The following is a 27263-nucleotide window of genomic DNA, read 5'->3' as shown; positions in this document are numbered from 1 at the left end:
CAGTTTCAAGCCTTTAAAGGTTATATTTGATTCAGTGATTTTCATATAATAAATTATTAAATTCAAAAATAAACAAGTGAATCACTTTCCAAGGTATTTATTTAATTTTTGTATAAAGCAAGGTAGGGTGGTTGCACTACAAATTCACTTTAATCTTGTATGGTTTTCTAAAAAAATAAATTTATGTAAATTTATGAATAACCCATTGAAAAGATTATAATTCTAGAGATTACAATTTATGAAACAAAAAAAGTTAATAAGGTAAACATAAAAAAATTAATTTGGCGTTCTTAACTTTTTTCCTCGCAAATGTACAGCATATTATGACGTACAAGTCCACATGGAGACGACATACAACAGTGGGACAGTGGGAATAGTAAATGTCATTTCCTGCTAACTTTTCCTCTCTGTCATTGTTATATACTTCACTACCTTCTCTAAGCTGCTAATATTCATACATAAAGAGTGGTAAAATCTATCAAGATATAAAGTATCTGGGTACCAAGCTTTGCTCGGAGCAAATTAGTAGTCTTTGCGCAAGTTTATCCAAATCTCATTTTATAGTTTATCTTTAATATGTTCCAGTCGGGACCACGTAAGTTTGCAGTTGAGGGAGGAGCCTATTTACCATATGGTTTTGAATGAACCAATAAGAACCGTGTGGTGTTGCCAAATATAATAATACAAGCTGATTTGAAAATATTGCTTACTATATTTTAATTAGTGTTGTCAACGGGCGATGTGGCAACGTCGCACTAGCATAGTCTTGTTGGCTGCCACCAACTGCAAACTTACGAGGTCCCGATTTTTTTTTTTTAGTTGACTTTGCTTGTATAAGCAATAGTTATGATTTTACTGTATTCATTACGTTGGTATTTTTGTAACTAGCATATTTCTTGATTTAAATATTTTGAAAATATTGTATAGCCTTTGCTTTTGCCACAAAAGAGCCATTTCAAAAACTTTCTTAGCTGATTTACGAAGCCCCTTTATCAAGAGTATAACTAATGTAGTTTTTTTTTTTTAGAATATTTCTTTAAAACTTTTTAGCATCATAGGGTACTTAACAAAACACGTAGTTTAACACGTGTTACCAGTTGTTTTTTTTTAAACCTTTTTTCTCAGCTTGGGTTCATTGTAGGGAAGATATACGAATAATGTCAGAAGGATAAAAAAAAGAAAAATACATATTGAGTAGAGGAAAAAAAAGATATTTTCGTGTATGGATGTGCAGAATCTCTTTATAAATTAAAATAAGCTAAAAACTAAACACACAAAATCTATTTAAAATTAAAAAATAACATGGGGCTTATGTGTGGCCATGCTGGTGGCGAAATAAGAACGAAATATAAACAAAAATCATAAAAAATGGAAGAAACTCCAATAACATGTTTTATTCACAGCGTGAGGTGAAAATAGAAGACTGTACATGACCTATAGTTTAGTATTAAAGGATGAAAGGGAGTAGGAATATTTCTGATTAGATATTTTGACTATAAATAAAAAACCTACTTAATGATCAGTTGCGTTCGAACCATTCTACAAAAAACTCTAGCTTAATAATAGACGTGATTAGTTTTTTTTATTTATTTATTTATTGACGGACAAACCATTACATACAGAATACAATTTTTGTGATACAACTATTGAGTTGATGAGTGATGACTAATAACAAAAGTACAAACAGTAATAACGATAACAATAAGTAATAACAATAACAAAAGGAAAAACAATGGAGTAACAATAAGAAGTGAGTAACAATATTTTGAGTGAATAGTATGCACTGTCAGGTAAATTAAATGTGTCGGAATCTATCAATGCAATTTCCAATCTATATTTGTTTTAAATCATTGTAAGTCATCTTGGGCCCATGTATAATGGCCCTAGTTAGATGTGTATGTAGAAACATGAAAAAACACATCTCTTTTAATCCCAAATAATTATAAAAAAACCTAGTAAATAATATCTCCTTAATATTTTGTTTTGTAATCTTTTGCATCTCATAAAACTAAAGCAAGCCATGATATTCGTAAGAAACTGCGTTAAGAGCATTTCTCAGTTCGTTACCTCACAGATAAATTTATGGCATTGTTTGTTTTGTAATAAGCATCACACTTATTGTTGAATTGTGTTGATGTTGCAGTTCCTCAGTTTTGTTTCTAAGATAACAATTTCAAACCCTATGAAAATTATTCTGCCAAAACACGATCACGGTATGTGGTAAAAATTGAATTCAACAATGTTATTTTCATTTAGTGAAATAGAGGAATATAAAGTAATCATAGTACTTATTATAGCCTACTTGGATTCAAAACTAGTTATAAGTCAAATCTTGTATATTATATGGTTATTTTGTGACGTGTAATATGTCAATTATGAGCTATAAAAACTGTCTTACTTCCTTAAATTATAAATTATTTTGGTGCAAAACAAGTTTGGTTTTGAGATGTTATAACTTGCATATAAACATATTTTTTATGTTGTTGCACAGTTCAAATTTCAATCAACATGTTTTAAACTATTTAACAGTGCGATGTTGCTTTTTATTGTATTAGTAATGTCATACAACTAGTACCGTGAAAATTTAGTGTTTATCCCACTCAAACTGCAAAAGATTTGTATAACAGGGCTTTTTCAATGTTTCTTTTCTTTATTCTTTACTTTTTATAAATAAACTACTTAGTATACTTCTATAATGTTATAAAATGAAGGATTGTTCCAAAGTAAACTTATTAAGGTGAGATTGCAAGTCATTTCAGAATGTCAACAAGAACGACGAGGGAATAAATCTTTGCCTCCTGTCTGATGAATATAACGAGATAGCAATGAAGCTTTACGCTTAATCAATGCAGGGGAAAACCGAAGTCCCCCATAAAGGTTTGTTTTCGTTTGTTTCTAAATAAATATAAATAAATAAATAAATATAATCATAGCGTGTCCGATTAGTTAAATATGGATAGCCAAAAAGAAATGGTTTCTCCACCTTTTGATCAAGTACTTTTACTACTAGTTTAAATAGTAGATAAGATGGAATAATTGTTTGACCCATGTTTGCTGTCTATAAGGGTTGATTTTAGCCTTGATAATTTGTATCCTTTTTTCAGCAACATTTGGCTTAAAAGTGCGGTTTACCCTCTCCTCAGAGAATTTGTGAAACACTAAAAACCTAGGAAGCTTGTGTTAGCAATTTTAGGGTCTTACTAAACATAGACGATTATGGAACCTTGACTGTGGTTTTCTATTCATCTAGTCTTTCAACCATATTTATTGATTTATTGAGTTAATTTGGGTGTTTGTGTTCAATCACCTAGCTTTTGAGTGAAGATTTTTGTCACTAACTCTGCCTTAAGAAACTGTTCTTTCATTCGGTACTTTTGCTCTAATGCAAAACTCGATTTTCATGTTCTAATACCCCCCCACACACGGTCCTACATGTCGTCAGACATGCCCGCCGACTCATCCAAAGTGTGTGGATGAAACAGACCGGGTCGACAGTTCATTCACTTTTTACTATAAAGTTACTGTAACAAGAGTTGTTTAAAATTTTCTGCGGAAGTTGGGTTAGGTGCTTACGTTTGACACGCATTTTGGACAACTGGCTAATCCTCAATTCCATGCTGTGTTGACCAGCTGAAAATATTTTGGTGGGGTGTGAAAACCTACAGAATGTGTTATGTGGGAAGCTTCTATGAATTAGCCTACCTGTAGGAGTAAAAAATATCGTTTTCGTCTTTTTTGTACTTGCATAAGAAAATATAAATTTTTATTAAAGATTATCCATTAACATATTTAAAAAAGGGCAACAGATAAGTAAAATAATTGTATAACATGGAGTAAAAGTTTGGTAAATTAGGTTTTATATGATTTTTTAAAGCAAGAGTCACAGAAAATTTTAAACTGACAATCAACTCGAAACGTAAGATGACATAGGTGGTGTGAATCAAATTAGGTGTTCGCGAATTATACTTTATTTGTTACAATTTTTCTATAAAAATTAACTATTTATTTATATAACTTTCTACATCTTTGTAGAATTCTTTTCCAAATTGCCAAATATACTTTGAGAGCAACCTGTAATTTACTACCTCGTGTCAATGCAAGAAGCGTGACGTCATTTGTCATCTTTGAAATAAGCCCTCAAACTAAGAGAAATTGGAAACGTCACCTGAAGTATTATAAATTACTGTAGCACAAGAACCCTGGTTGGCTCTAGGGGAATATTTACATAACCTGCTTTACATTTAGAGTTTTGCTCTTGAAACTAATTATGTTTAAGAAGACTATAACCAACTCTGCATTTTATTAGTAAATTTATTTTATTTTTTTAAGTTTTTATTTTATTTTATTATATTTTTAAGTTTTTCCTTAAGAATACAGTTGTTCCCTAGCATTCATCACATTTCCTTTCTTACAATTCTTTAAAATACATATATTGTATAATGAAAGGCCATTTTGTAAGAAGTGTTGTGCAACATTTGATATTTCCGGTTCTCCATGCAGATACATATTTTTTTTAACATTTATCAAAGTTTACAGTTTGTCTTATGTAAAAGCTATCACAATCATTGCAATGTATTTTGTAGATAGCCGAAGCGTCCAATTCGGTATATTCTTCTATTTGTGAATGTAATATTTTACTCAAGGTGCTCCGAGTCCTGGATGCTATCGTTAATCCATATCACAAAAAAGACGAGACGAAAAATCTAGAACCAGAAAAAGGTACACAGCAGGACAACCTTGAAAGAAATAGAAGTAGAAACCCCCCGATATGCTACATTTAGCTACACAGGACCCAGGACACAAATTATCGCTATGGACACTCCATATTTCTCCAAGTAGTTGTGCAACAACCAAATATGTAATTTAGATGTTAGTATTTATTCCTCTTATTATTTCATTGAAGTGTCATTCTAAATCAACAACCTCTGCAAGGTGACACGAAGAAAATGAGTGTATAACCTACAAACTGCCCCTTATCAAACATAGTACTGTACAGTCAACCACATCAAAGCGTGAGCTGGGATCGCCTCAAAACATATACTTTACATAAAGATACACTTTAATGAGACACCTTGGAAAATAATTTAGCAAATTTGCAAAATGAGATTACCATGAATAAGTGTGGTAGAGAAGTGTTACTAATTTTTTTTATAAAAAAAACAATTATTTTAGCCTATTTGAGTTAATCATGTGACCTACCTAACTTTTCTCATACTGTTACATTCCAGATACCTGATGCATTTCTTATTCACATTTTTCAACTTATCAACCAACATACGAAAGGTGCACATTATTGAAAAAAATCTATGTGTGCCTAAAACTTAAACAGCCTATACAAGAAGTTTTTTCAAAAGTTTTTAAATTTATAAATGGGAAAGTGGTTACAGAACACAAACTTGACTCGGCTTACTGATTACCTTGAACTCAATATCATTAGTTACTTTTTTTTTAATAAGTAATATTATGGTTATTCCTAAAATATCTGAATTTAAAGTATATAACACGACACAAACAGAAGATATCTTCAAGCTAAATCACCGGAGAGGACGGTTATCCTGTTTCACAGATCATTGCCTCTTGCTGCATCATCACCGATGTCTACTTCACCCCTTACAATAATAGTGACGATTGTGATAGGGATTTTACCCTAGGGGTGAAACATTGCTCCAAGTAAACTTCATCACAAAACCAATACTTGACGGCTACCCTATGCTCTTTTAAAACGCTGTATCATGGAGTGTTATTTTAATGTTAATGTAGGGGTTTGAATCACACCGTTGACTATACTATGCGGGAAACTAAAAAAAAATATTATTTTTCATGAATATAATTTAAATTCCCTTTTATATTTTTAAACATTATAAATACAATTAACTTGTTTATTTTAATTGGTTTTCATATGTTTCAATAAGGATAGACGAAATTATATTACGTTATAATATTTCAAAAGTAATTTAAAAATGTATATATAATGTGTATTAAAAACTTAGTTATTGGTGTTATAACGTTTGGTAGGTTGAGCTAGGAACCAAACGATGAATATAAATTACAAAATAGTATTAAAATTTCACCATCATAATGTATTTTGTACGTGGATAAAAATGAATGTAATTTTCAACATTTAATCACTAAGAAATCCTACTAATATTATTATAAATGAGAAAGTTTGGATGTTTGGATGTATGGATGTATCTATGTTTGTGACAAGTAAAAGTGAAAAATACTGGTCGGATTGGGCTGAAATTTGGCATGATGATAGCTCACATTCCCGATTAACATATAGGCATATTCTTATTTCAAAAATCCTATCGGGCTCCACCCCAGTGGCTCTGCAGTTCCCCATGTTAACCTTATGAGTATTCACATTTAAAGGGAATGAAAGAATTTAACCAGCTGTTTCAACTAAAAGAGTTGGTTCTATGATATGCAAAAGCATTAAAAAGTTTATCCGATTTGCCAACAGGGTGCAACACTATTATTTTTTTCATTATTTATGAAAACGGCTAACTTGAACTAAACACTGTGATACGCAATGAGAACTTTTAAAGTAAGATTGTTAACAGTTACGTTTATGTTTTTAATTCCATAATTAATTTGTGTATTTTGGGAATTTTTGATAATCTATCCGTCTCTATTGTGTAGGTGAAGTGGTAGAACATTATGGCTATGGTAGATGTATAATACTATAGCATATCACAAATTTGAGGAAGCAAATTTTCTCAAACCGTGTCCTCTCTCATTGAAAACGCAAAGATCGGGTATAACTGCAATAAGCATTTTATACTTATATGCCAACCCCGTACGAAGGACGGGTACTCTGCTAGTATACAATAATACGCAAAATGGTTATCAGTAAAATATCATTGTAAATTTAAATTTGAGTTAAATACTTGATATCTATGTTCATATAGAAAGGGTATTTATAGGTTCATTAAGGATGTAACCACTTAAACCTTTGTAAGCTGCTTAAAACCTAAATTGCAATTTTTACAGTCTCCCCGTTATCTATAAGTAGAACAAATACCCCCGCCGCAGCAAACCTGCCGCCTTAGCGAATTTCCATTTGGCTGAATTGATTTTCAATTGATCTATTTAAATAACATTAGGTTTAACGAGTACCAAGGTTTGCTGCTACAAGGAAACTAATAAAGTGTGTGTTTTAAGTAAAATAAATATTGCTTAGTATAAAATGAATATATTTGCCAAGTTTGATCAAAAGATATCCATAAACGAGCAAACTACAACATTTTACAATATTCTCCTTAAGAATAACATGGGAATTTTAAATTGACCATTTTTTTTTAGTTTTCTCCGTAACCAATAACCGTACAAAAACACTTTGATATACAGAATTGTTTGTTTTTTTAAGCTCTTTAAGAAGGTTTAGAGGAAAATTGGGAAATTTTGTGTTTTGAGGGTCAAAAGTGAGAAAAACCAATTTTTACCCCATAAAACCCTGTTCCCATGGTCCGATCATGCTGGATCGCGAACTCATTCAAGTTTATCCCACCTTACACTTTAAACCAAATTTCATCAAAATCGGATAAAAATTAGTTATCGTGTTCACGGACACATATATATATATATATATATTATATTTGATACTGTTCATGTGTAGGGCTACTGTAATTAATATTAATAAATAATACACCAAAGAGTAGATAGGGTTGCCTGATTTTTTCTCCGGCGAATAAAAGTGACTGCGATGTTGGGAATGAGTATACGAGTGTGGGCAGGGGACGATTTGTCCTCGAGCGAGCGACGACGACTTGTGCAGGTTAAAACTGTATGTTAGTTTGTATAGACTGTAGGCACTAAGCACTGTATATATAAGAAGTATGTAAGTATTGGTTAGCAGACAAGTAGAGGTTACAGCAGAGCTGTAATTACCAGCCCGCTGTTGCGAGTATAAGTGCGAGGTGAATGTCATGGCTGGCTGTACAAGTGATTGCAGTAGAAAGTGAATTCACTTTCAATTCGGCGCACTAGGTCATGAATGCAACTCAGCGCAACCTGTCTGACCTAGAGAGCTGACACTAAGTTAAGTAACGCTTGCGTAAAATACACATGTCTACATCTACATATAGTACTTAAGACTAAAAAAGGACTGAATAAACCAAATACGTATTCAGTGAGCAAATATCAAACATTTATTGTTTCCAAATTTTTATATTCGGAGAGTTCCCGCTCATCCCCAAGTATTGAACCCGATATGCCTTGCTCTCAGCGATCTCCTTTAGTTCATCTGAACTCAACGCCTCGCTGAACCGCTTCGGTAAGAATATACAGAAGTCGGCACTCTTTTCCGGCACATGGATGTCTAGGACGATGGACGCTCCGTATTTGGTGTTTACTGCCCTCCCTGCCACAATGGAGTAGCCCTCTTTGTTAGTAAGCGCCGAAACGTCGATCTTAGGGAGGTATGGTCCTTTCTCCAGGGTGTTGAGTTTTGCTGCTAGGGCCATGATTATGATCTATAAAAAAAATATCCTGTTTTAAAAGTCGTACTAATAGTATGCCATATTATAGACCGAGTACTGATATAATGAAAATTTATCGAGTTAACTAGCTTAGCATTAATAGACAATGCATAAACAACTGGAGCACTACAGCATAAATAGTACAATTGAAGATTGCTGCGTGAAACAAGTATGTCACAGCATATAACGCAAGGTGTAATATCATAGAAATATTAGCGCAACGGAGGGCAACTAGATACATATAAAACGTTTAACAGCTTAGTAATAACGGCTAAATGTATAGAAAAACCGTTGCACTTAGAATATACAAATATAACAAGTAAGGTTTGCAGATTGTAACAAGTATATCGCTGCATATATCGATTAGTAGAGTGTAATACCATACACATAGCAGTCTATCGTAGCGCAACTATATACATATTACAAATAGCTCTAAATAGCTAAATGTGTAGCAAAACTGTTACACTACAACATATGGATATATTGTAATCAATGTTATCTTGTATTATGTGTCAGGAATACCGTTTCATATAACAAGTAGTAGAAATATTAGTCAGTATAACATGTAGGCAGTACCAAGACAGTATAGCAAACGCAGCAGTGTAGAGAAAAACACATATTGGGACAGACAAAGGGGGGAAACCTTGAGTAAGTGGAGGGTATGAGAGTAATGCATCATTATGCATTAACGCAAAACAAATATCAGCACAGCAACAAATAAGAATATATAACTAGCACTCTTAGAAAATACAATTATGGAGCTATAGTAGTAGTAGAAAAGTGTAAGCTAAATAAGCATATACAAACTAAAAGATCATACAAGTAAGATTATTCTCACAGTTAATGCATAAGCACACGAGACATACCTGTTCGGTTGCGTGCAGAGAACTGTGCAGTCATGTACGCTTATGCCGCTTATAAGCAATCCTGGCTCCCCACAATCACTGACCTTACACAAACTGTATAAAAGCAGCCCATTGGCACTGCAAAGTTGTATTCGACTCCAGCTTGCATTGTGAGTAACTCGTGCACCTTGGTCAGTTTGTGCGTCTGGGGCAGTACGTGCATCAGTCGAAGTCGTCTACGCTTGTGTGATGCCAGAACATCTCCATAGTTGTAAGTACAAACATATCGTAGTTTGCAATATAGTTGCTAGGATTTTAAAAAGACCATTAGATTTAAGCTTTTCCTATAACTCCTTGCTCTCCTTACCATAAGAGCAACGTTAAATAGCTAGACTCAAAACTTACAAAATTATTTACAATTATTTAATGTCAAATCTGAGTGTTGTAAAACGTGGTAATGCTCGTTAAATTAGAAATCTGAAGTGAAGTATGTAGCTAGAATATTAAAAGATGTCTAAAAATCTGTTTGATTAGAAATACGTTGATCTTTAAAAACCAATTATATATTCAATAAATAAATATAACTAAATAAACTTCTAATAATACGATTAATATAGATTAATTATACAATCTCTGGCTATCGCATGATTATATGTTGAATATACACTTAATCAATACTATATACAATTTGAAATATTCTTCTCTCAAATCAATACAAACATTCTATTTCAAATGTCACCAAGAACTAGTTTGTGTAAAAAGAAATAAATAATCCGCTAGTGTGTGTTTGCATTTAATATTGTTCTTACTGGACAAATCATGACGCTAGCCAAGGGTTAAGGGTTCTTCTTTGTTCAAATAACTAGCTATTAAATATAAAGTACCCTAGTGACTAGGGATGTAGGTACATAAATAAAAGTCAATAAATATTTCTTTTAACTATATATCTATTAAAATATATATGTTCACTATTTAGTCTTTATTACTTAATAAATGATTTTTAACCTATATACCCTATAGAAAAAATTAAGAACACTTCTATACTACAATGTTTTGAAAGAAAACGTACTAAAAAAAAAACGAATTAATATCTATCAGAAAGAAAAATCATTAGGTATTATGAACTTAGCAAGCATGTAGGATTATTTTAGAAAAACTTGCATATACGCATTTTTTGTCATAAGTTAAGCTAGCAAAATAAGAAAAATAAATAAATAAATCATGCTTAGAAATGAGTGTAGATTTTGTCTTTAGAGCTGTAGCTTAGTATATGCATAGATTAAGCAACTTTAAAGCTCGTTCTTTGTGTCTAACTCTTGAGTGCTGTCTCTGTTTGCTAGTGCAGACACAACCATCTCTCTACCATGTGTAATTCTATGATTTCCGCATTATTGTTAGGCTAGATAACTAGTGAATGCATTATTGGCTATGAAAAAATCACTTTATTCGCATTAACAAAGTTTAAAATTATTAAATTGGCAAGAAAAAAAATTGTAAAGAAAAACACGAATGCTTAAAACTAAACTTTGTAACTTAAGTTTTGTTCGGTATTTCGATATTGTTAATATAAATTTTGTGTGATTATATTTTAAGCTTATATCACAAACGTTTTAAATATAACATATTGACACTAATCAAGTATGGATGGTGAATAAAGATATTTTGATTTTGATTTGACGATCTATGCAGTGGATAGAACTAACAAAAAACTAGCTTCAGTGGTTATATAATGATGAAAAATCTACTTAGGAAGGAGTATGCTTTATTTTTGGTATTGACGAAACTACTATATATGACAACTGACACTTTATTTTTACATTCACAGCGCTAGAAGTGAGCAGTCATTCCCCACGTGCCGTCTTGCAAAGTTCCGCTTAGATGTTAAACCTTCAATGAGCAGTCTAGCTGTGAAAACTTCTACAACAATGTAAGTAGAAAGCCCTATCAGTTTTATATCTTCTTGGTACTACGTTTAGTAAACTATTATTTGAGAGCTTACAACTTAATAAAGTCGAATGTAAAGAGCCCCTTAATACCTCATATTGTCCTAGCAAAAACTTCATTAAACCAAGCAACATTCATTGTTGCAAGAAATCCACACAACTAAAGACAAAATGCGTGTAATATGAGCTTAAAGAATCTGAATTGTAAAATCACATGCTGAACATGATAACACAGGCAATAAAACTTAAATTAAAATATTAAAATAGGTAAGTGCTAAAAATTAATGTATTTTTTCTAAAACTTAACGTAAACAATCTCAAACCAAATATAATAGAACTATAGCAGACCATGAGCAATGTACTTAATGTTTGAAATTAATGTTTTAGATGTATCTACAATGTGCCATCTGTCGAGAAGCCTACTTCCTTAGTGCATCCGCAAGGAGCCGTCACCAGCAAATGTGTTTGGCGTTGAACGACTACTTCACATCAGCAGTAGCGAGCAACAATGACAACAGACGAGAGACACACGAGGCAGCAATTCAGACACCTCCACAGCAAATTAAAGCAGTACCCAGTGGCAGTGGCTTGAAAAGAAAACTACCACCTCCAAAGGTGACTAAGCGTCCTGTGACTAGTGTATTGTCAAGTCCATCATCACATACAAGTTCAACAACAAGGCTGACGTGGTATTTAAAAAAAGGTCTTCAATCGGCCAAAGACTATGTCATAGAAAATAATGAAAACCTCTACAAGGACCTACCGCCATTTATTGAAGCTGCTAACGAAGTGGTGCTCGATATACTACAAGATGAGCTGCGTGTCACCAAATCCCTCAAGTACAACGTCGTACTGGAGGCCGTCTACTGCCATCCTGAAGGACATTGCGAACTTATGAACTTCAAGACCACGTCGAGGCTTATACACAGCGCCTGTGATGAGCTACAAGAGCTGCTGAAGAAGGACGCCAGCAAACTGCTTCGTGAGGAGTCTGAAGCGCAGGCGAAAGGCAGTGGATGGACTTTGCATGAGGTAAAGAGCCTCACACTTAGACTAAGCAAATTTTCATATGCATTGCCTGCTGGAAGTGGCTATCTGCCACTGCCCCCAAAAATTGCTAAAAGGAAATGCATTTTAAATGTAAAAAACAGCAATGATTGTTGTTTTATGTATTGTATATTAGCCAAAAGTCTACCTAATATACGTTATGACTCAGTGCTTACTGAGCATAGCTTTAGGGAGTGTGAAACACATTACAACTTTGATGGTATTTCATTTCCAACGCCCATTTCACAAATGAAAAAATTTGAAAAACAAAACATCAACACTAGCGTAAACATCTTCGAACTGGACGAAAATGCCCATATTACACCACTCAGGATAGTTGATGAGCAGCAAGACCATTTTGATCTCCTTCTCGTTAGAAATGATGAAGGAGAGGCTCATTTTACGTTAATATTGAATTTCACAAAGCTTATGCAGCCACAAATTACAAAAGGCAGCAACAAAATTACAATCTGTAAAAGGTGTAGCACCTTTAAAGAAAACAGGCGCTGTGTTCCGACACCTCAGCACTGGTTGAGTGAACATTTAATGCTCTGTGGAAAATCAAAACCAAGTGAAGTGATTTTGCCGGAGCAGCATAAAAGCAAACTTAGATTTGTTAGCTACGAGATGCAAATTGAAGTACCAATTGTAGTCACAGCTGACTTCGAATCAACACTATATCCAGTTCCCTCGACAGACAATGCCTATCAACGGCACGAGGCGAACTCGTTTGCTTATATCGTAGCAAGTAACCTTCCCAAAGAGCTGTTAGAGGAAGCTGAGATAAACACCTCACCCTACATACACAGATCGGAATCGGCTGCAAAAGAATTCCTTTTACAAATGCAGGAGCTAGCTGTAAAAGTGGAAAAGCTGTACACTAAAAATGTGAGTATGATTGCATTAAATGATGAACAACAGAAACAGCATGATGAAGCGACAAACTGCGAGCTGTGTGAAATAGCATTTGATGAGACATTGGTTCAGTCAAGGAAATGCCGGGACCACGACCATATAACAGGTCAGTTTCGTTATACCTTGTGCTCGTTGTGTAACACCCGCTGTCAACTTCCAAACTTCATACCAATATACTTTCACAACCTTTCTTCATACGACGAAGCATTCATTATTAAGAACTTGGCAGTATTACCCAACAGCGAAATAAAAGTGATCCCTAGTAATTCAGAAAGATTCATCAGTATATCGATAAAGATTGGGAGGATGTGGCTTAGGTTTTTGGATTCATTTCGCCTAATGGCGGACAGCCTTGCGAATCTCGCTTCGTATCTCACACCGTCGGAACTCGTAGAGTCATCCAAGCTTGTGCCAGAACAGCATATGGAGTTGATTCAAAGAAAAGGGATTTATCCCTATGATTATGTAAAAGACTTTGCTGTATTCAGTGAGGAAGCACTGCCACCACGTGAAAGCTTTTACAATGCCCTCAATGACTCGGAAGTTACGGATGCAGAATATCAACATGCCCAACACACTTGGAATACAATGGAAATGAAAAATTTTGGACAATACCATGATTTTTATCTGTTATTGGATGTTTGTCTTTTAATGGACATAATTCAATGCTTTCGCAAAAACTGTGTAGCCACCTATAACATTGACTGTTGTCATTCATTTACAGCGCCAGGTCTAGCATGGCAGAGTATGCTACGTATGACTGGTGTAACTTTGGAATTGTTGACAAACTATGACCATTTCTTAATGTTTGAAAGTGCGATTAGAGGCGGTTTGGTACAATGCTGCCACCGCTATGAAAAAGCCAACAACCCACTTTTAGAGAACAGCGAAGACTATGATCCAAACAAAGAAACCAAATATATGTTGTATTTGGACTGCATAAACTTGTATGGAAGCCAAATGAAAAAACACCTTCCAACTGGAAATTTTGAGTTTGTAAATGATGTTGATGATCTTAATTGGTCAAACTTACCTGAAGATTCGCCGTATGGACTTTTACTAGAATGTGATGTCACAGTGCCAGAGCACTTGCACGATCTAATGAACGACTTCCCCATTCTACCAGAACAAAAAGATGTGGATAATCAGGGAAAACTACTTGCTACGCTTGAAGATAAAAAACACTATATCGCTCACTATACAGTGTTCCAGCAGGCAGTCAAACTAGGCTTGAAAATTACAAAAGTTCACAGAGCGTTGCGATTCTCCCAGTCGCCGTGGATGGAAAAGTTCATCGACAAAAACACCACATTAAGAGCTGAATCTACGAATGAGTTTTCCAAAAATTTCTACAAGTTTATGAATAATAGTGTGTTTGGGAAGACGTTAGAAAACGTGCGCAATCGTGTAGATATTAGAATAGTAACTTCTGATGAAGCGTTCCAGAAGCTGTCACGTCAAGCAAGATTTGTTGACAGAAGCATTATCGCTGATGGTGTGATCGCGGTACATTTAAGAAGACAAAAGGTAGTATTAAACAAGCCGGTCTATGTTGGTTCCGTAGTTCTCGACAAAGCAAAAGTTCATATGAACTGCTTTCATTATATGGTTATGAAGAAAAAACTAGCTCCGCCAGACTTTGAAGTGTATGTTAACTATTCTGATACTGATTCTCTGTTATATACCATAATTACCAAGTTAAACCTAAATAATGAATTGAAGGAAAGATTGGGAGATGTACTGGATAGGTCATGCTATCCCAAGGAGCATGAGCTGTGGCTGGAAGGAGCGATTCCTCAAATAGGCACATTTAAGGATGAATGCAAAGGAAGACAGCTATTTGAGTACGTAGGATTGCGTTGTAAAATGTACTGCTACAGGTTCAACTCCAGCCAACAGACAACGGCAAAGAAAAAGTGTAAGGGAATAAGCAAACGCTATGTCGAAAACAAAATTTCATTTGATCACTACAAGAAGGCACTGTTTGAAGATAAACAGTACAGAGCGACATTTAACCAGATAAGAAGCAAGACATTTCAACTCACCTCTAGAACAGTTGATAAACTCTCTCTGTCAGCCAATGATAACAAACGCATAGTGTTGCAGGACAAAATTAGAACTTTGGCGTATGGGCATTATCGAGCTCGTCAAAATGACGATGGAGGATCGTCAGAATATGATTCTAGTCAGTCTTAGCTCGATGGTTGATCAGCACTCTTTAGGAGTAGTCAGAATGTTGTATTCATTGAGCATGGATGCCGTTGCCCGTACTATTCCATATGAAAAAGAATATGAAAGAATCGAGGATATCGAAATGTTTTCGATACTCCCTTCCCTCATGCACACAGAGTTGAGAAGCTCTATTAAACGGACTTGGATAAAAACTACAACAGTCAACAGAGATTTAATAAAAAGTTATGAGTTTAGAGATATCGACTTTATGCAAATTGATAGTTATCAGTTTGTCATGCTCATGAACCATCCTCTGGAGGAACCAGAGTTTTGGAGTCGAAATTACTATGGTAATAATTGTCATATAAATGTGGACTACTATGAAACAATACAAACAGAACGTCCTATGAAGTATTGTCGAGGCTGCTTTTTTAACCTTTTTACACTAAAAGACGATAATGATATTGACTATCAAAGTTATTGGCACGAAAAGGGGTTGGCATTTGTACATGTTGTACAGCATTTTGAAGTTAACTCTAACAGGCTAATTGATGCAGTGGTTAAACAAGAAAATAACTGGTGTGACTACTGTGTATTTCGACCATTGTTTACATTTCTAAACTACTTTGACTGTAGAGACAATAACAACATGTTACATGATAGTGATGAAGACAGCCCCGCATCTCCAGTGACAATGTTTAACCGTACAGAACTTTATGATCCATATAGAGAGTGACATACGCTAGTCCAGCATATTTGAACAATGAGGCTGTTGGTCAAGATTTGTTTTTTAACCATACAATTTCACGTTTACTTAGTTTGTTTTGCGTTTCTGTTTATATATTATGTTTTATTGTAAACCCTAGCTATTGTAAAATAATTTGATGAACTCATGCCTTTTTGTTGTCTATACTCTATAAGAGTTGTTTATCTACTTGAGAACTGAATTCTAGTAGTATATAGCTAAAATATAACTTAATAACATGATATAACAAAGTAAGATAATGCTTAGCATTATGATATTTAACATATGTATATTATTGTGCACATTTTATGAATATTTTGTAATGTACTAACAACCTTTTTCTATCTGTATTTGTTTTGCTATTACATGTTTACTAATCTTAACACATTTATGTAACGCTAGAGTTGTATATAATAAACACATCTAAAATGTTTATGGTTACCTGTTATGTTGGTGTTATCTATATAGCATTTATCTTTCAAATAAACTTATGTTAAACTTGACTACTTTGTTTGTTGCTAAACCCATTATTTAAAAGTTTTCCAAACACCCTCTGAAAAATTACTTTAAAAAGTATTATTGCTATGGATGCTAAGAAAAGTAAAGTCAATCCTCTACTGTGTTGTTGCTAGCTTAACTGAAGGAAAGGGTAAACAAATAAAGAAAACCAAAGTTTGTAATACAAATATATTACCATAAGATACATTGAATACAGCAATTTTCTCTTTACCATTTTGACAAGTATTTTAAGTTCTCCATCACAGCTTCGGTAATGTTTGCTGCACAAAAGCGGCGTACCTCACTGTCTATCCACGGCATCATTGATGTCCTGAGTGCAGTCCGTTCATACCAAAAATCTTGAGTCTCTGCAGGCAACCTCCTTTCATTCAAGTCAGAAAGTAAACGTGGCAAATCACTTGTAATGTGTCGAACGAGTTGTTTATCCAAAGTCATTGAAGTCAAGTCATTTGTAGTGTTTGAAGAAAGCAAGGCCATTACCTTATAGTGTTTGGTAAAATATTGTGTGTAACGAGAGATCAGAAACTGCACAGTTGGGTTTATTTCAAGTAGGATATTAAAGTAGCTTTCAAGGGACGGGAACAAGCGTTTTAAAGAAATCCATCCATCATTTTGTAGAACCACTCTGGGAGTCTGTCGAATAATATCAGATTCACTAGAAGCTCTCGAAAGCGTAACAGAATTCAAATTGTGATTAACTGGCTTATTTCTCAGACGATAGTTACAAAATGATACTAATCCATTTGGTCTGGGTTCCAATATGACTGTATGTAGATAGAATGGATTGAATGGAGTTTCATTGGAGTAAAAGTTGTTGACAGAGTGGTGAACTGTAGAGCTTTGCAGACTTAAAAGATCTTCAAATGTCAATTCAATTGAGGTTTCATTATTCACTAAACAAATAGAAGGAGAAAAGTCTTTAATAGAATCAAGACCAACAACCGCATGAGCCTGGCTTGCAACTTTGTAAATCTGTCTGAGTAAAAGACGTGGTTCCCATGAGTTAGACTGCTGGTTAGAACGCACAGCTGCTTTGTGTGAACTATGAGAGTGACTCACCACAGATGTTGTCATCACAGGTGTTGAAGTAGACGTCGAAGAAGAACACACATATGACACTGGAGGTGAAGTCGATAGTGTGGTCGGCGACGTAGATAGCTTAGGTGCTGATGTATTTGATAATAGTTGTTGCGAACGTTGAGGTGGTGGTGGTGGTGGCGGCGGCGGTGGTGGCAGTTGTGATGACAGTGATGGCAAAATCGAGGCATGAAGTTTTTCTTGATGACCTTTCTGACGAAAAACCTGGCTCGACCTGGCGCGTGTGCCAGATTTTGCCGAATTGGAGTGGGCTGGTATTTTCTGTTGTACGATTGACGGCTGTTCCGGTCGATACTCTTCCACTTCCTTTGAATCGTAATCCTCATCCTCTTCCACTGCATTACCATTTTCACTGCAAACTGTTGAACACTCGCGGGTATAGTAATTCGCTTGGATCGCACTTGCACCTGCTGTTGTGTGTACAGAATCAGATACGTCTTGTAGAGTCTCACCAGTTAGAGATGCAAGAAGCTGGTCAATGTCCATAGTATTTACATCTGAGTATATTACGTTATGCACTGGGGGTATAGGGGGAGCTTTAGTACGTTTGCGTTTCACTCGCGATAGATCTTTACGTGGAACTGGTGCCGACCGCTTCACTGACGCGTTCATACTGACTGAACCAGCAAACCAGTTCTAGGTTTTATATGCAGTGTATTTGCAGGTCTGGACAGGTCTTAGTACGATCATTGACCTTACGAGGCAGATGCTGAGCGCCAAGGACAAATCCATTGAACCTCTTGGATCTCTTTCTTTTTTGCGATTACATAACGTTGTTGTATAAAGAAGGCTTTGACAACAAGTCTAGACAGGTTTCCATTTATTTATACATGCTAGAAATTTTAAGAGATAGATAATCCTGTTGTCGTAAGTAATGCAGTGAGCTTTCTATCAATAGTTGCAAAAAATTTTAAAGTTTCGGCATCTGATCTATCCAACGTGTTTAGCCTTTCATCAATGGTCCTTAATAATTTTGATGTTTTCTCATCTGATTCTTGCAGCTTCTTTACCTCTCCATCTAAGGATACTAGCGATTTAGATTGTTTCCCGTCTGAATCATGTAGCTTCTTGAATCTTTTATCCAAAGACATCAAAGATGTAGAAACTTTCTCATCCGAGTCTTGTAGCTTATTGAGCTTATCACCCAAAGATACTAAAGATGCAGACGTTTTCTCATCTGATTCAAACAGCTTTTTGACATTTCTATCCAAAGATAACAAATGTGTAGACGTTTTCTCATCCGAGTCTTTCAGCTTCTTGAGCTTATCATCCAAAGATAATAAAGATGCAGACGTTTTCTCGTCTGATTCAACTAGCTTTATTAGTTTGTTATCCAAGGAAGCAATTAATTGTGATGATTTCCCATCTGATTCTTCTAAGTTGTTTAGTCTATCGTGATAGGATAACTGATTCTCCTTTATGTCTTTTAGCTCGGTCTTGATAGAACCCTCTATGGAGACTATTGATTGTTTTACATCCTTAACTGCTTGCTGGGCCTCTTTGAGGCTAACAACAAAGGTCTTTAACTTTCCTTCCACCTCATTCAAATCGTCTTTGTTCACATAGAAACGATTTAAATAGCCTTTAGACACCTTTTGTCGTGATACGTCAGGTTCCACTGCAGCTCTAAACCTCTTTGATCCATCTTCACTTATCACATATGCATCATCTTCGTCATCAGATAAGTGATGCTTCTGTTCTTGATACAAAGCATGTCCAAACTTATCTATAATGTGTCTTCTAATCATAGCTTGTACAATATATGTTTACAATAACAAGATCTAATCCAGAATGATGGGAGAAACAGGTTAATATACTATTTAAGCCCACGAGTTGTAGCGTGAGGGAAACCCAAGCCATTTGACATAAATCTTGTTTCCTTTGCGCTTTATAACCTTTTCAACCAAATACGTATCTGGGTAATTTGTCTTTTGTAATTCTGGTTCGTAAAATGCCCCTTTGATAATGTCCCCTTCTTCATCTTGCAGGTAGTACACTGGTGGGACAGATTTTCGCACTCGTATGATTTTAAATAATTCAGTACTCCAGTTTGGGGTATAACCTTTTTCAAACAAAGTTTTATACTTAGAAACCCTGACTTTATCATTGACTCTTAGCTTTGGAATCCCTTGTACCTTGTTTTGATTTAATTTCCTCACCAATGCCCTCTCGTGAAACGATGTAACATCTCGTGGTCTCATGCCTGTTGTCCGATGTAGCCTTGAATTGTATATGGAAATTAAACGAGGAAGCATGTCTAGCCACCTATAATCTCCCTGTACAGCAAATTCCTTATACATCCAATTTTTAATCGTTTTATTCAGCCTTTCTACCACAGAGGCCTTCAAATGGGTGAATGTACTGAAATGATTTATCGCAAAACGTTGCATTAAGGATTTAAATTCTTTATTATAAAAATCTGTACCAAGATCACTTTGAATGTTTTGTGGTATTCTTCCGCTATTTTTCAAAACATTTTCCATAGCTGAGGCCACTGTCTTCCCTTTTTTGTTGTCTAAAGGAACCGCCCATGCATACTTTGAAAGAACATCAATTATCATTAGGATATACTTTTTCCCTTTATTCGCTTTTGAGTAAGGTATCATTTCTATCAAGTCGACTTGCCACAAATCGTCAATACCTCGAACAAAAACCTTTCTTCTGACAAAGTTTTTCCTAGCTGGTTTGTGTAACTCATTAACAATACCTCTCTTGGCAGCATCTGCTTGACTTGACATTGTCTTCTTTCTTTTATTCATAATGCCTTTATTACCTATGAACACTTAAGCGATAATACCGTTTAGTTGAAGCAACTCTATAATATAGTCTATTTCTTCGCTATGAGCGTTGTGACCGGCTTCTTGTGACAAAACCAAGGTTTTAAGTCGCTTCACCAGTAAATTCACATCAGATGTGTACCTGTCCACGTTGTCAACAGTTATACCACTTCCACTAGCGTGTTCCGGTGTTGTAACGGTCATGCCTTGCTTTGGTGGAAAAAGTACCGATATTACGCTTAAGTACTTTTTGCCCCTATTTGCATTTACAGGTTTTTCAGCAGAATACATCTGTCGGTGTGCATTGGTGTCTTGAAGGATCTTTTTATACACTGTCAAATCCTGCCTTTCTACTATATCCTTATCGGGAACCTGCATGAATAGTAATTCAAGGAGTCCTGGAGTTGTTTCAAAGCTGTGATTCCTTACCTGTATCTTTGAATTTGTAATTTTTATTCTAGAATCACCAATTGTCATATTACCCCTTCCATCAAGTCGAACACCATAAGTCGTGTCCATTTTATCTTTTGTTTGAGGATTGGAAAGCTTTTTTAAATACGTATCCAGCTGATTGGGTTTAATGGTTTGAGTAGACACATCTAAGGACTTATTGAAGTCATCCTCCTTTTCTTCATCTTGTACAAAAGTTCTATCCATAGTTGTACTCTGATCATCTTTTTTAACCACAAAGTCTAGTTCTTCTTTTTTAACAGGTTTATAATAGTACTGCTGTTCCTTCAAACGTCTCTCTACTGTCTCTTGCAGAGGTTTGACTATGGGTTTAGCTTGCACTTCTAACAACCTCTCAACATAATCAGCATTATGCTTCAATTGTTGAAACTTTTTACGCACAGCATTTGTTAGTCTAAGTAGTTCATTTTTTACTATATGTTCGTGCTTGTTAGCACTGTCTTGGTTCCGCTCCTTCAAGTTTGGTATTGGATATTTCTTCACTATACGTCGGATTACTCGTTTCGCTCTTAGCTTTCTTTTCTTGGGAGCTCTAAGAGCCATCGGAGCACTGCCATACTTCTCCATCCTCTCACTGTCACTCTGATTAACGTTTAGTGTATTAATGCTGAAAGGAGCCCTTTATATATCGACTATATAGGTATCAAGACCTAAACGGTAACGACCTTTGTTGATTTCAGAATCTTTATCTATGGTTACAAATCCATACTTGTGTTTGTTCCAACAGGTGTGACACAAACACTTAAATTGATCAAAAGTCATATCGCTATTAACATGATCATTGTATACATGTCTTAGATTTAAGTCATCCTGCTTGAAAAGAATTATTAAATTGGCGTTATCTCTAAGGAGATGTTTAGGGAGCCGCGTGTACGTCTGGATCAAGTAGAACGTATCTACATCTCTATGTCTTCCCATGCTGAAGTATGCTTTCATATTGTCTTGTTTATCACAGGCCACATCATCAAATATCATTATTGAGTCCTTTTTAGCTTCATCAGGATTGGGAACATCTTCACTGTTGGTAAATGAAAAATAACCAATACATGACAGGTTTTGCATTATTTGTTCAAGCATCTTGTATTTAGGTTGCAGCAATGATTTACTAAACACATATACATTAGCATACTTTAATCCCTTTGGTTCAGTCAAAAGGCTAAACATCAAATTTGTTTTTCCACAGTTAGATGGACCACAAATGATGCCTCGAATGGATTGAGGAAGGAGTTCACTATGTTTTTTCACTTCTTTGGATTTAATTCCATCCGAAGTGGATTGAATGAGTTTTTCCACAGCATTGTCCACAACAAAAGTGTCACGGTGCTTTTTAAATTTCATCTTCACACACTGGGGGACAAAAGTGAAATGAAGAATCGTATATAAGGTGTTCATATTTGTAAGACCTGCTCAGTATGCGTAGGATCACTAGAGGATGTGGTCTGCTTAATCGTGCTATAAACTCTCTTCCGCTAGAACTTCACCTGCCTGGAGGATACCAATTTTGTGGACCTGGTACAAGATTGAAGGAAAGGTTGGAAAAGAAGGATCAAGGAATCAACCTATTGGATCAAGCTTGTAAACAACACGATATTGCCTACAGTAAGAGCAAAGATCTTTCATCTCGACACACTGCTGACAGAGTATTAGCAAACGAGGCGTGGGCAAGGTTCAAAACAAAAGGTGTTCCTATTGGTGAGAGGCTCGCTTCCTGGGCTGTTGCAAGCGCAATGAACGCGAAATTGAAGCTTGGTGCCGGAACAACCGAAGGCAGGAGGAGGAGGAGACGGCAGACTAGGCGAAGAAATCGAGGGAGGTTAGGTAGGGGATCGTTAGCCAAAGGGGGCACAGCAAGAGGTGGAAGTGCGCTAAAACGAAAAAGAAAAGGCACCACTAGAAAGTGCAGCAGAAGACTTAAACCTTTTACTTTTTCCGATGTATTACGACAAGCAAGGACGGCTGTGCGGGGATCAGGAATGCATCTTGTTGGCAGAGGTGGAATATTAAACAGAGGGAGTAGAAAACACATAACAAAGGCAGCATCATCAGCGTTGAACGCCATCAGATCTATGAAGAGAGGGAGGCGTAGTGCGTTCAGTCATTTACGACGTAGATCACGGATTCTATCACTTCCCAAGTCAGGAGGTGTGCTACCATTGCTGCCAATCTTTGCAGGGCTTAGTGCATTGGGAAGTCTGACAGGTGGGGCTGCTGGTGTGGCCAAAGCAGTGCTTGAAGCTAGAGATGCCAAAAAACGGCTGAGCGAGATGCAAAGACATAACGAAACTATGGAGGCAGTAGCTTTGCGACATGGCAAGGGCCTGTACTTTAGACCATATAAGAAAGGACTTGGTATTTACATGGCACCTTATCAGAAGCAGCCAAAAAACTTATAGATATTTTGCCCAGAAGGGCAATGTATGATTTTGAGTTAACACGTTGGGCCAGGAAGCTTAAAATCCCCCATTTTAGAGGAGTGTTTATGCGTGACAACCTTCCTAAAAGTCCATGGAGGAACGAGTCTGCAATAGTCAACTTGGACAATACCAATGGTAGTGGTACTCATTGGGTATGCTACAAGAAGAGTGGAGACTACGTGAGGTACTTTGACAGCTACGGGGACTTAATACCTCCACTGGAACTTCAGAAGTATTTAAATGGGAAATACGTATCTTACAACCGAACCGCTTATCAGGATGTCAACACTTACTCTGAGATCTGTGGGCATTTGTGTTTGTATTTTTTAACCTCAATTTAAATGCTATTACAGTGTACACATATATATATATATTTGTTGTTATCATTTCCACCCTTTAGTCATGTCTCAGACGTTCATGCTTTCAGGTAGAACTTCTACTCTTTCAGTAGACTACTTTCCTCCCATCGAACTTGAAGGTGGTTATGATTATGAAGTTGGTTTGCTTAGCTTCGAGTCTTATAACTCCATACCAAATGTCGACGAAACAAACAACCAGTTTCATTTTGATAATGGAAAGATTATTAAAATACCTACTGGTACATATGAAGTAATGGATATTGAACGTTTCATACAGGATAAGCTAAAGATGTTGGCTACACAGGAAAAGAAGTACTTTTTTCGCTTGGGAACAAACAACAATACATTGCAAACTACTCTGAAATGTAACGCTCAGGTGGATTTCTCTCAACCCAACTCTATTGGCAGCCTCCTGGGTTTCGATTCTGAGGTCATAGGACCTGGAAATGAGCACTACTCGAAGAATGTTGTGGATATTTTTAAGACAAACACGATTAGAGTTGAATGCAGCATAGCGGGCGGGTCTTTCGTTAATAATAAGCAAAGTCATACAATCCATCAGTTTTTCCCAGCAGTACCACCAGGATATAAGCTTGTTGAAATACCCAGTACAATCATTTACCTTCCAATCACCACGAGGGCAATAAGTAACATAACACTACGGATTGTAGACCAGGACGATAGGTTGGTGAATTTTAGAGGAGAACGTATTACAGTGTGTTTACACTTGAGGAAGGTCCCTAGTTGAACAGTTAGTAGGAGATGGGTTACTTATATTTTTCAAACTGTTTATCAAGACCAAGAATATCAAAGGGTCATATAGACAGAGTCAAGAAAACCCATAACTCCGACGACTATTTATTGGGTGCACACTCAACAGTACCAAGCAGTGTTTGTTTGTCACCCAAGCGACTAACACACACAAACCGAAGGTTTTTACGCTCCTTGGGCTATAAAATACTTCAATAATGGATGTACTGGATATTTTTAGTAGTGTCCCATTTGATGACACTATTTCTCACATGGAATTTCACACTCATTTCCCTTACTCTTCTACCACACTAGACAACAATGACGAGATAAGAATACCAATTCAACAACAAGATATATGCATTGTGCCTTCTATGAGTTATTTGTATGTTGAGGGAAAGCTATTGAAGTCAGACAATACAGCAACTACAAAAACAAAGTTCACTCCAAACGCATTTGCATTTTTGTTTGACGAGATACGGTATGAAATAAATGGAGTTGAAATAGATCGCATCAGGAACCCAGGTATAACTTCTACAATGAAAGGATTTGCTTCTATTGGAGAGAACTCTTTAAGAAGTTTAGGGAACTCTGGCTGGCCAACCGAGGTGAATAAGTTGTCTTCCACTTTGGAAAGTCATGTGACTGACATTGATGGAAATTTTAGTTTTTGCATACCGCTAAGTAGGCTTCTGGGGTTCGCAGAAGATTATAGAAAGGTTATTGTCAACTGCCGTCATGAGCTTGTTCTACTGAGGTCGGCCGGGGACAAAAATGCAGTTTTGTGGACCTCAAGTGGTGCTACTGACACAACTCCTGAAGATATTAAAGTTAAACTAGAGAAACTATGCTGGAGGGTTCCCTACGTTTCTTTGAGTGATAGACAAAGAATTGCATTGCTTAGACATTTGGAAAGGGGAACGAGTGTTCCTGTAGAGTATCGAAGCTGGGAACTCTATGAGTATCCCTCTTTGCCACAATCAAACAAGCAATCTTGGTCAGTAAAGACGGCATCACAGCTAGAGAAGCCAAGATACGTCATAGTGGCTTTCCAGGAGAATCGCAAAAACAACATGAAAAAGTCTGCCGCATGCTTTGATCACTGCAAGATATCAAACATAAAACTTCATTTAAACTCTATTAACTATCCTTATGATGATTTAAAACTAGACATTGCAAAGAACCACTACGCTATACTCTACGACATGTATACCCGTTTTCAGGAGTCGTATTACAATGTTCCATCACAACCACTTTTGGACGTTAAAAATTTCATTTCTTATGCACCACTAATCGTAATTGACTGTTCTAAGCAAAACGAATCCCTTAGGTCAGCCCCTGTTGATATTCGTTTAGAATTTGAGGCCAGCGAAGCTTTCCCTCCAGGGACTGCTGCTTATTGTTTGATAATTCACGACAAGTCATTCAGCTATGAGCCAGCCACTAACCTGGTTCATCGGATAATGTGATTCATGCAGAAAGTGTTGGAATTTGGGGTGGGGATAGGCTATAAAGCCCGCTCTTGTCGGTTTGGTTTCTCAGTCTCAACTTGAATTTCGTTGGAGTTAGAACTTTCAGTCATGATTAAACAGGCCATCATAGATTTTAGTGCTTTTATCGGAGAGGATAAGACAGTGGTTATCAAGGAATTGAGCATATTGGACTTGGATTCAAGATGTGTACAACATTGGATTTTCTCACCACCTAAGGATGGATCCAGATCTACTTTTCCAAGCACACAACATGATTGCGGAGGGTGGCACAGTTCACAGTTTGACAATCATAACAGGTGGTTGAGTAAACACTATCACGGCCTCGGATTCGGAACAGGAAACGTTGAATATAGCTCTCTCACGTCATCTCTGAGAGACATTTGCTGCAATGTAAACCTATTGTATGCTGCTTCAACTGAAAAGGCAAAGGTTTTGGAAAAGTTGCTAGAGAACAGAAGAGTTGTGTTCAGTCTTGAGCTACTTGGAGGCCCCCCTCTATCGAGCGATTTTCTACTACTTCCTCCCGTTGAAGAACTATCCAAACAGAAGAATCAGTGTTTGTTTCATCATTTACATGCTCCAGGATTTTATTGTTCACAAACCAATGTACACAAACTGGCTGATTGGTGTTTGAAAAACCCAGCTATGCTAGACATGAACAACCCTGAAGTGAGAGTAAAGACCTTTGACGAATGGAAACTTAAAACTCCTTCTGCTAAGCAGCTTGCCGATGAAGGCTTTGTCAAAATGGCTGCTATGAAGGACACCACTAAATGCGTTTATTGTGGAGTTAATCTTTTCAAGTGGGAAGAAGGTGATGACGCAATAGAAGATCATCGCTACAACTCACCGTTTTGCTCCTATCTTCGCTTCAAGGAACAGACAACAAACAAGGGCAGCACCAAGAATATAGTCTACTGCGAGGACGGATCAGATACATTGGGCCAGGATGTCACTGGGAGATATACATTGTCTCTGGAAGTCACTCATGATGATCTTCTAAATATGTGTAAGGCTTGAAATGTATTCAACTTCATATTTTGAATAAACAAATCTTTATTATTTACCAATGTTGTTTTTTACTAAGCTTAACCTATATATAAACTTACCATCTTTCATTATCATCCAGATACACAGCTACTCTTATTGACTTAAGTCATAACAAGTTGCTCATGTCTCAGTTTTACAAATGTGAAAAGGTAGTTACCTTTTCTAATCCCATGAAGACAACTTTT

General features: G+C 36.1%; 2 protein-coding genes across 2 annotated transcripts; one reads left to right on the top strand and one right to left on the bottom strand.

The window, feature by feature from the left end:
- Positions 1–8150: 8150 nt before the first annotated feature.
- On the bottom strand, positions 8151–12206 carry LOC128995677 (uncharacterized). Its single transcript, XM_054420695.1, has 2 exons — positions 12032–12206; positions 8151–8474 (listed from the first exon to the last, which is right to left on the bottom strand). Exons 1-2 carry the CDS (start codon positions 12035–12037, stop codon positions 8151–8153), a joined length of 330 nt encoding a protein of 109 aa, XP_054276670.1. The 5' UTR covers positions 12038–12206.
- A 12547-nt stretch (positions 12207–24753) lies between these two features.
- LOC128995676 (uncharacterized) lies at positions 24754–26004 on the top strand. Its single transcript, XM_054420694.1, has one exon. The coding sequence runs from the start codon at positions 24754–24756 to the stop codon at positions 26002–26004; it is 1251 nt and encodes a 416-aa protein (XP_054276669.1).
- Positions 26005–27263: the final 1259 nt, after the last annotated feature.

Source organism: Macrosteles quadrilineatus, unplaced genomic scaffold (assembly GCF_028750875.1).
Source record: "Macrosteles quadrilineatus isolate MER2022 unplaced genomic scaffold, UCM_ALF_1.0 Scaffold_5__1_contigs__length_97177068, whole genome shotgun sequence".
Lineage (NCBI taxonomy): Eukaryota > Metazoa > Arthropoda > Insecta > Hemiptera > Cicadellidae > Macrosteles > Macrosteles quadrilineatus.
The sequence above is the reverse complement of the archived record's forward strand: the minus strand, read 5'-3'. Positions and strand labels throughout refer to the sequence as shown.

Bases quoted from the DNA above. Each gene is read 5' to 3' on its own strand.
- LOC128995676 (XM_054420694.1), top strand. From the start codon at position 24,754: ATGGATGTACTGGATATTTTTAGTAGTGTCCCATTTGATGACACTATT.